At 47.5% G+C, this 11095-nt stretch overlaps 1 protein-coding gene across 1 annotated transcript; it reads left to right on the top strand.

Annotated features, from left to right (window-relative positions):
- Nucleotides 1–3761: 3761 nt before the first annotated feature.
- LOC309959996 (olfactory receptor 2M3-like) lies at nucleotides 3762–4819 on the top strand (the record flags this gene model as incomplete). Its single annotated transcript, XM_082836539.1, is given in 2 exon segments — nucleotides 3762–3852; nucleotides 3855–4819. Coding segments are annotated over 2 exon segments (1056 nt in total).
- Nucleotides 4820–11095: the final 6276 nt, after the last annotated feature.

The following is an 11095-nucleotide window of genomic DNA, read 5'->3' as shown; positions in this document are numbered from 1 at the left end:
GACTAGATCTTTGCGTATTTTTTGGGTCTGACCCGTCTCTGCTGAGCTCCACAGGGTGGTGTGGAAGGTGAACTGTGGAGACCTGAATGGGAGTGGTAGGTGCTGAAGGGGGTGAGGGAAGACCTGCCAGATGACGGACTAAAGGTGACCAGAAGGGGAAGAAGTGGATCTGACTTCAAGTCTCAGCCTAGGGAGCGTCCAGCTGGATACAGACATATCTCCTTGCTGCCAAAAGTTGTCAGTATCAGAGACCAAGAAGATGGTAATCTTACTTGGGCAAAATTGTTATCATTGTTTATTTGATCTCCAGTCTCTGGACTCAGTTCCAAAGTAGGCAGACAGACCTGTTGGGTCACTGCCACACGTGTGCCCTCATTACTCTGGTGCCCTGTGGCCATGCTTCATTCCTGCCTGTGCTGATCTTGGCATCTACCTCTCTGAGTTATTTTCTGTCTCCCTTTGCTGGCATGTCTCTGTAACTCACTATGTCCTAGGATTTCCCTGTCTGCTGCCATGATATTCTGACTCTAGTGCTAAGATGAAAATGGCATTGTGCATGCACACTGTCCTAAGCCAGTGTGTGAACCTATATCCCATCAGAATCACCTTGGGAGCTTTTAAAAAATCATATATGACTACGCCCCATCCAGACCCAGTACCCACTCCCCCACGGGGTGGGACCAAGGCATATGCACATCTTTTTTTTTTTTTTTGGTACGCGGGCCTCTCACCGCTGCGGAGCACAGGCTCCAGATGCACAGGCCCAGCGGCCACGGCCCACAGGCCCAGCCGCTCCGCGGCACGCGGGATCCTCCCGGACCGGGGCACAAACCGGCGCCCCCCACATCGGCAGGCTGACTCCCAACCACTGCGCCACCAGGGAAGCCCAGGGAAGCCCCCATATGCACATTTTTAAAAACATCTTCTCAGACATCTTAGAGACATAAGCATGACTTCAGTCATGAGCACAGGATCCCAGGAATCTCACTCTTGCTTCTTTTTTTCTGTTCATAATTATCTTCCTATGACAAATGTTTTCAATAGTTTTTGTCTCTCTTTGACAGTCTTTCCAGTTTCTATTAGGGGAAATTCTTGAATTGCAATTGCGACATCACACAAGACAGAAGCAACACAGTCCAAAATACACCTGTGGATGCCCACCATTTGTGGAATGAGTATTGGCCATTCCTTCTTTGGAATATTAATTGTCACTGATTCTTAAAACAGTCACAGGTGTTAACCAGGTTAGTGTCAACCAAGGTGAGCGATGTACAACCGGGAGACAGATATGTCCAAGTCCCTGCCCTCATACACCACACTGTCAAAGTAGCAGTGTGGGCTGGAGGGTTGACATATGTCCAGAGATGCCGTGGACCAGCTGGAGAAAGAGGATCTCACCGCCCAGGGTCAGAAGGGAAGGGGTAAGGAACCGAAGTAGCACCGACGGATGGGGTCAGAAGGACCAAGACAACTGATGGTTGCAAGGCAAATTTTATTATGCTACAGTTGCAGATTATATAGACTAGAAAAAGGAAGGCTGCCAGATGGTGGTTTACATTATCTACAGACTGTCTCGGCTCAAGGTTAACTTCCCTGGGAGGAAACCCATAAACCCAGAAGCATCAAAAATAACCTGCATGTGCAGGGGGGAGACAGCTTTGCTTGTCTCATTTTACATTCTTTCTGATCTCTGGGCCCTGGTGATTTATCTCCCATGGAATGGAACAAGGAGGGGAACAAGTAGGGACAGTCCCTTCGAGCAGCAGCCGCATGCCTGGCATGTCCTTAGCTGCTCTCAAGGCTGACTGCTTCCCACACAGGGAGGCATTTCTAGAGTTCTGAGGTTCTCATGATGCATTTGACACAACACTTAGCTCTGTTGCAGTGCCTGCTGCGTTGGGAAAATATAATTAAAAAACAAATGTCCTCCCTACCCTGAAAACCTCTCCGCAAAAGTAGAAGAGAAAGAAAACAGTTTTATTTTTGAATAAACATTAAATCAGCATGTGATGTGCATCACAGGTAATCTGCTAAGAGATTGCAAAGACAGAAGGAATGTCACCCTTTTGTATAGGTAGACAGTGACAACCCATTACATAACATGCTCTCAAGATAAACAGTAACTACTCCTCAAGGAAGAGGACTTAACAGCACCGTTTGTCACACAGAGTTCATCCTAGATTCACCTGGTAATTGGGGTGACTACCTGTGTTAGGTAGCTGGCTTTACCCAAAGAAATACAAACTTCACACATGTTATGACAACAGAGAGTTCTGCAACTTGGAGCAAGGTGCCTGCTGAAGTTAGGGTCCTGACCTACAGAACCTGAGATGTAAGGGCTCTATCTTCCTTGATGATTACATTTCAAAGAGATGGATTCTAGGTCCTTGAGAAGACATTCCTGAGTCAGAAATCTGGTTAGAGCTTATTTTAGTTTTAAAAGGTTTACATACATTTCAGAGAGATAAGGAACTTACAATTACACGTTTTTTAAGTAATTGCTAAGGAAAGTGGAGGTAAGAGTCTTTTCCTTTCTTTTCAGTTTGTATTTGTCCTTGCACCTGTCACCCCCTTTCCCACCTCCTTCTCTCTCTCTCTGCACACCCAATACGCACTTCCCCCTGTCAGAGGGGAAGAAATTTTCCTATACCTGTCGAGGTTCTTCTTTCTGGTCTAAGAATTAGATTGACATGAAACAGATTCACAGGAGAAAATCAAACAAAGGTTTAATAACATGCATATCTGAGAGAGACTCAGGAAAACTGAGTAACTCTCCAAAAGGGTTAAAACCTTCATCTTTTTTTTTTTTTTTTTTTTTTTTTGTGGTATGCGGGCCTCTCCCGTTGTGGAGCACAGGTTCTGGACGCTTAGGCCCAGCAGCCATGGCTCACGGGCCCAGCTGCTCCGCGGCATGTGGGATCTTCCTGGACCGGGGCACGAAGCCGTGTTCCCTGCATCAGCAGGCGGACTCTCAACCACTGCACCACCAGGGAAGCCCTAAAACCTCCATCTTAAATACCATCTTCAGTTTTCAAGACAAGAGGATTTGGGGGTAGTGGATTGGGACTTCAAAGGGGAGGAAGGCAATTCACATGGAGATGAAAAAGCAAATGTTTGGTAAATAAATGTTTGCTGGGCCATACAGTGACAATGGGAAACAGAGTGGACTCTGATCTCTAGACTCCGCCTAGAGTTTCCCCCAACACCCCACACACCCCCTCCCCCTGCCCCTACACACATGCACACTTGGTCCATGTTCTTTGTAGATATCTCTGGTGATAGCTCTATTCTGGGACAGGCTCTCTGTCTAAATTCTTTTAGGTGCTTAGGGGGAAGGTCAAAGTTTCTTCCTTAGTCTTTTGTGCCTGGATTGTTTTCAGCTCTAAATAATCCACATGCCAAAGAGACATTTTGGGGTGACATTGTGTTCCCCTACATCTTCTTAAATCTATATCCCCTTTTCGTAAATCTACGGCTGGTCACCTGTTACTTAAAACCCCTTCTCTCTCTCCCTTGCATTCTCTGACCCTCCTCCTCTGGGGGTTGCTCCCTGGTCTTTCAAGAGAAATAAGATCAAATCCTGAGGACCTCTGAGAGCAAATGGATATTCACTGCAGAAGGAAAGGATGGGGCTATGACGATGCCCTGGGCACTGCCCTGTAGAAGAGACAGGAGGCAGTTATCTTCCTTGTATGATACAGATGCCAGGTAAGTTGCTTTGTTCCTATGCTTGCTCCTCTATTTTTTCTTCAGCCAAGGCCATGGATGTGTGGAACCACACCGCCCTAGCGGATTTCATCCTTTTGGGTCTGTTCAGCTACTCACCATATGATTTCTTCCTTTTTTCCCTCGTCCTCTGGCCTCTGCTGCCGCCCTGGCTGGCAACATCCTCTTCTTCCTGCTCTTACAAGCCGATAGGTGCCTGCACATCCCGATGTACTTTCTTCTCAGCCAGCTCTCTATCATGGACCTGACCCTGAATGGCACGGTAGTAGCCAAGATGACAGCCAACTTCCTCTCGGGCAGTAAGTTCATCTCTCAGGGTGGCTGCGCAGCTCAGGTCTTCTTAGTGGTCACGGTAGGAGGAGCTGAGTGCTTCCTCCTAGCGGTCATGGCCTATGACAGGTACGTGGCAGTGTGTCACCCCCCGCGGTACCCTACGCTCATGAACTGGAAGGCCTGTTGTCTGATGACCTTGGTGTCCTGGATGGTTGGAGTGGCCGACAGCGTGATTGACATGGGCGTGGTCTTCCGCTTCCCCTACTGCGGCTCTCTACAGGTGGATCACTTTTCCTGTGAGATCCCCGCCCTGCTGAGGCTCTCTCGTGCTGACACCTCGCTCTTCCAGGACTTCATCTACGCTTGCTGTGTGGTCATGCTGCTTCTGGGGGTCATTGTGGCTTCCCATGCCCGGGTCCTCACGGCTGTGATTAGCATGCCTTCTACTGAGGGGAAACAGAAGGCTCTGACCACTTGCTCCTCCCACCTGGCTGTGGTGGGCCTTTACTACGGGGGAGGCATATTTAACTACATGCAGAAGGCTTCTGCTGGAACACCAGCGGGAGACAGAGCCATCTCCACCTTCTACACCATCTTTGTGCCAACGCTCAACCCACTCATTTACAGCCTGAGGAACAGGGAGGTAATGAGGGCCCAGAAGAGGGTGCTGGGGAGATGGAGATTGTACACACGCCCACCCTTTTGGGGCTTCCTCTCTTGTTCTGCTCCTTCCTCTGCAGCTCAGGGGCTCTTGTGGCCCATGGTCCTCCTCTCTACTCTTTGGACCCTTCTGGCTGGTTGGGTTGAGGCTATGAGCTGAGCAATCTGAAAACATTTGGATTGAAGAGGTGAAGGAAACAGATGGTAAGTGATCAGTTTCACAGTGAATCTTTCCTCCACTGAGCACCCCTATTTCTGTCCAATGAAGGTAGATACATAGATACATTAGTTACTTTTTCTCCAAAATTGCTAGGGGCAGTCTTTCTTCTGAATTGCATGTTAAAAGTGAGCAAGGAGGGCTTCCCTGGTGGCGCAGTGGTTGGGAGTCCGCCTGCCGATGCAGGGGACGCAGGTTCGGGCCCCGGTCCGGGAGGATCCCACATGCCGCAGAGCGGCTGGGCCCGTGAGCCATGGCCGCTGAGCCTGCGCATCCGGAGCCTGTGCTCCGCAACGGGAGAGGCCAGAACGGTGAGAGGCCCGCGTGCCGCAAAAAAAAAAAAAAAAAAATGAGCAAGGAGTGGGAACCGATTCAGAGCTCATTGTTCACTAAAATGTGGTGCTAAGATCAGAGGTGGAGTCTGACATGTAGGAGCTGTGCGACCCTGGACAATGTTACTTCATTCTCTGCGCTTCACTTTATCCTCTGTACCATCATAGCTACCAATAAAGTAAGTCCAACATTTCCTGACACTAATTACTAGTTACTTACTATAACCCAAACTCCGTTTCAATCTATCTTATGTCATTAAGCAATGTAAAGAGTTTTGTGCCTTCTTGAAATTGTATGTTAAATATAAGTGCCAAAGTAGAAAATCTCCAAGAAAAACAGCCAGAACACTTTTACAGTCTGTAGGTCAGTATAACACTGCAGAAGGGACAGAGACACAAAGGTATCACTCCATGCAATCAGGGAATTTGGGGAGACTATTAATTCTTTTTTTTTTTTTTTTTTTTTGCGGTACGCGGGCCTCTCACTGTTGTGGCCTCTCCCGTTGCGGAGCACAGGCTCCGGACGCGCAGGCTCAGCGGCCATGGCTCACGGTCCCAGCCGCTCCGCGGCATGTGGGATCTTCCCGGACCGGGGCACGAACCTGTGTCCCCTGCATCGGCAGGCGGACTCTCAACCACTGCGCCACCAGGGAAGCCCGATGCAACGCTTTTTGTAACAGCATCAGAGTACAAGAATAACTACAAATGACAAAAGACTTAAAAGCCTTGGTTAAACATCTGATTACAGGGCAATCGATAAAGAAACTTGGTTACAATAACCCGAATTATGAATGACTGCATTTAATTTAACATACCAAATAATCCTAGTTAAATATTTCTCTTTGAGATACTTTAGGGGTCCTCTAAATTATCCCAAAGTTAGCTGGAAATCAAAAGAACTTTAATTAAAATGTTTATTTGTGAAGTTTGTCAAAAAGTTTTAAAACACTTGGTTAAATAAGATCACAGGTCACTGTGAGACAATACTTATTCTGGCCAGATTATTTTTTTATTTCTGATTATATAAGTGCTTAATTTTCTTTAAGTCAATTAAATAGAGCTCTTTTATGAATTAATTTTTGGCAATACCATACATCCACGACACACACGTAGATACTTACAAACACACAAACACAGAGGCCTCAGAGTTCCCATTCCAAAATTTCAGCCATGAGTCAGGTACAGTAATTTAAAACCCATCAGTCTACAAAAGAGATTGGATTAAAATTGGGTTTCCGGCAGATGGAACAAATCAAGCTCACTTGTCCAAATGGCTAAAACCTTTTTACTAATATTTATGGAAAAGATACTTAAGATTTTTATTTGTCCTTGACAAGTTCCAAATTATTTACCTCCTTTTTCAAAATTTGTATTTTAAAAAGATGGCAGAGAGAAGCGTTCCTAAGAAGACCAGATAGGACATTTTCATCTCAGAGGTACAGGCAAGTTCCTCCTAGGATGACTTTGTTTCCCCTTTGTTTAATACTTACAAGCCTCTTAATATAAATAGGGAAGGTTTGGGGAGTGGTAAATGGATCGATGGGCTTTGGATTATTTTTGGAGTCACACCTCTGGTCCTGTAAAAACTAGATTTGTAAAACAAGGACAAGTTTTGTTTTGTTTTTTTCCAAAGCATTGGATGGTTACCTCAATGATATTGAAGGACTGACGTACCCATTTACCTATGTTGGAATGTTTTACTTTTCCTCATTTAGTTTAGGGGAGAAGCCCTCCCCCAAAATTCCTATCAGGTATGGTTAGTTTAGTCAGACCAGTGGCCTCTCATTTTGGTAATCTATTTACAATTTGGGGGATCCTCCCTGGGCTTAAGAAATTTTAAAATTATGGCTCTTACTCTGGCCTTTGAGGAGGCTTGCCTATAGCCTCATGTGATCCCATTTTTAAAGGTAGCTGGACAATTTTTAGCCCAATTTTTTCCCGTCCATTCCATTCCTATCCTGCAGGCACACTCAGCTTGAATTTTATAAGCACACAGAGTGGAGGCATTCATGGTATTACAGCGTCTGGATTTGTCCACTCAAAGGCAAAGAGATATTGGGAGTCTTGGTGCAGCAGGGAAACGCAGAAGAAAGTGACCTTTAGTTCTGCCACTGTGAACCAGTCTAATAGCCCATAGTTTAAAAACTCAGACAGGGTGGAATGGAGATGCCCTCTGGCTTGGAACTGGGGTAGACTCCTTCAGTCAAGAGTAATTGTCTTTCTTGGTGGGTGTCTTCCCTGTGAGGGTCTCCAACTTGGACTATTGTCTGGAATTTAATGAGCGAGTCTGTTCCCAACAAGGGGAGAGGGCACTCAGGCATGAGAAGAAACTGATGTGCAAATGTAAAATTTCCTAGCAAGCAGTTGAGGGGAGGGGTGAATTGCTTGGTTTGGGGCTTTCCACCAATCCCCATTATCATACAGGATTGGGAGGACAAGGGTCCAGGGGAATCAGTCAGCACAGAGCAAGAGTTCCCTGTAGCGAATAAGAAAATAAATTTCCTACCTGCCTCATCAAGGGTTACCCAAAGCTCCGCCAGAGAAATAACCAGGTGTCCTTTGGGAGCTGGGGAGGTTCCTAGGTCCCATCAGTCTTCAGTCCTCTTGGCCATCACTGGTTTGGGGGCCCCGAGTCCACCCCCTTTGGGGGTGGTCCCAATTCCAGTGGCCCTCTCATTCGCATACTGGGCAGTGTCCCAGTGAAATTTCCCCATACAGGGAGTGTTCGTTCTTCCAGTGGCCCTCTTGGCTACACTTAAAACAGATGTTTTCTCAGGAGACAGTGGCTCTGCTCTAGGCTCTCTGGATCTTGTCCTCACCATGGGTCTTCACAAGGGAGGGTAACCCTGAGGTGGTGCAGGGGTAGGGCTGCCTCCAGTAATTGTGCTGTTAGATGTTGTCCCTTAATGCTTTTTGCCTCTTCAACACTATCTCTATTGTTAAATACTCCAAAGGCCAAATCCATGAGCTGATTTACGGCGGGGTGTTTGTGTGTGTGTGTGTGTGTGTGTGTGTGGTGTGTGTGTAGGGGATTAGGGGTAAATGGTCTGGAAACTGTCCCCCCTCAGAATTGGGGTAGGTAGGATATCTCGGTTGTGGACCTTGGGGAGGTTGCCTCATAAGGAGATCATCTAAAACATCAGGTTCCTATCGGGGGGAGAGGGCACTTTGAAGGGATGTGAGCCAAGCACACCTGGCAGGAGTTCTTTTTTTTTAAATTTATTTATTTTACTTTTGGCTGTGCTGGGTCTTCATTTCTCTGCGAGGGCTTTCTCTAGTTGTGGCAAGCAGGGGCCACTCTTCACCGCGGTGTGCGGGCCTCTCACTATCGCGGCCTCTCTTGTTGCGGAGCACAGGTTCCAGACGCGCAGCCTCAGTAGTTGTGGCTCACGGGCCTAGTTGCTCCGCGGCATGTGGGATCCTCCCAGACCAGGGCTCGAACCCCTGTCCCCTGCATTGGCAGGCAGATTCTCAACCACTGCGTCACCAGATAAGCCCCCTGGCAGGAGTTCTTTAGACCTGGATTTTGGAATAGGGCCATGAGCCTTTGGATGTATGGGACTTCCACCCATTTACCTTCCCTTTTACAAAACAGGTCCAGCTGAAAGATGGTATTGTGATTCAATGACCCATCTTTGGCCAGATCTCTTGGTCCCCTAGTTTGTATTGGGGCCATGCAGTATTGCAAAAGGAAATTAATTTCTTTTTTTCTTAAGCCATCCTCTTTAAGCCATAGCTAAATTAGCCATATTAGCTCATTTTCCTCAATTAGCTAATATGCATCCTAGTGGGGAGTCCATTGGGGTGCTTGGAGTTGCCCCATTTTTTGTTGGGATGTCTTGACAAGACAGCGGTCTGATGGATCCTGGACAGATGGTAGTTATGGTAGATATTTGTCCTGGCATTCTCCCAGTGTCAACTGTGGGGTCCCTATGAGCACCCCAAACCTGCCTGGTCAGTCAGCCTGAGGAGGCCCCTTGGATTAGGTCAAGGAAAGGAACAAGAGCCAGGGTGAGAAAAAGCAATTAGAGTCTCAGGGCCTAAATCCTTCAGAGAGGGAGGGAAGAGACCTAGGACCCCCTAAACGGATGAACTTTATCCCTACTGAAACAAAAGAAAGAGAAACAAATAGAGCTGAAGGGTAGGGCTGGAGCCCACAAGGCGGTGATAACAATAAAAGGCAAAAACTCCCCTCAGGATATGGTCCTTGGGATATTGAGGAGGGCTACCTCTCCACAGAAGTAAAAGAGGTAATACCCAACTTGCCGGTAAAGCCAGCAAGGAGGCTCAAGGGTCAACAGACAGTCCAAGAAGTCATGAGAAAAGGAAGATATAAGGGAAATCCAGGACAGTAAGGAAGGTGTCCAGCCATGATGCTTCCCAAGAGAGATCCGTAAGCCCGCTGAGAAAGGTGCTCACCAGCTACCTCCCCTTGGGGGTTGATAAAATCCGGAAAAAGTAGGAGGGCTGAGTGGGATTAGGAAGGTGCACAGCCTCGACGTTTCCTAGGGAGGAAGGGACTGCAACCCTCTTTAGGGAAGTGCTTGCCTGCAACATCTGCTCCGAGGTGCAATGAAGCCATAAGCCTCATTGCGGGCGGGCTGCAAATCTAGTAGTCCCCCAATCTGGGCCCCCTCGCAGTTCTGACTTCCCAGAACTTGACTGGGATGAAACGAGTAGGGAGGGGGAATTGGGCTCGAGGGGCCACAGGGGAAACTCACCCAACCAAGTTGTCAATTACTTGCCGCGCAGTCTTCATTTGGATGTTCGGTGGTCGTCTGGGTGGATCTTTTCAAGTCCAAAGAGATAGAGCAATAGGAGAATGAGAAAGACCGAGGGGGAAAAGCCTTGGCCTCAGTGCGCTTCTTCGCGGCCAGAGAACTGGTCTCTGCCGGATCCTGCAGGTGACGTCAGCTGCCGCTTAACGGGCTACTTGAATCTACGTGGCTCAGGGTGAGTCCCAGCCACCCTTCAGAGGGGAGCCATAGCCCAGTAGGCGGATCGAGATTATGGCCATGGAGGCCCCGCATTGGGTGCCAGAAAAGATGTTGCAGGAAAGAGAGTGGGGTGCGAGAGGATGGTCACATCCCAAGCCATGTCCGAGTCCCTGGGATGGCCGCCCAGTGTGGGTTCTTGGCTTCGTGCAGGCAAGAATTCAAGAGCAAGACACAGTAAAGTGAAGGAAGGTTTATTCAGGGAGATACACACTCCACAGAGTGTGGGCCATCTTGGAAGGCAAGAGGACTCAGGGTGTGGGGTTGTCAGTTTTTATAGGGGTGGGTAATTTCATAGGCTAATGAGTGGGAGGAGTATTCCAGCTATTTGGGGGAAGGGGTGGGGATTTCCAGGAATTGAACCACCGCCCACTTTTGACCTTAACATGGTCAGCCTTGGAACTGTCATGGTCCATCTTGGACCTAGGTGGTTCTGATCAGTTTATGTCATGCCCTCGGGCTATGTCATTGTTTTAAAGGTTGTGCCCTGCCCCCTTCCTGTGTCAGTATCAGCTCAGTCTTGGCAGGGGAGAACTGACAAGATAGTGGAGTGGTAAGAATTTGAATTTGGGTTCTACACATTTCTCATTTCATTTCCTTCATGTTTTCCAAGTAGAAGCCTGGACCCCATTATCTCTTTTTTTTTTTTTTTTTTGCAGCTGAATATGATATACATAGGTGTGGGTTTGGAGACATTTTTTCTGCTTGGTATTCTCTGAGCTTCCTCGATCTCTGCCTGTTTTGGTATCTGATATTAATTTGGGGAAATTCTTGGTCATTATTGCTTCAGTTGTTTCTTGTGTTTCTTCTCCTGGTATTTCCATTATGAGTGTGCCACAACTTTTGTGGTTGTCTCACAGTTCTTGGATAATCTGTTCCTTTTTTTTCTGTCT

Source organism: Leucopleurus acutus, assembly GCF_964270905.1.
Source record: "Leucopleurus acutus genome assembly, chromosome: 3".
NCBI classification, from domain to species: Eukaryota; Metazoa; Chordata; class Mammalia; order Artiodactyla; family Delphinidae; genus Leucopleurus; species Leucopleurus acutus.
The sequence above is the reverse complement of the archived record's forward strand: the minus strand, read 5'-3'. Positions and strand labels throughout refer to the sequence as shown.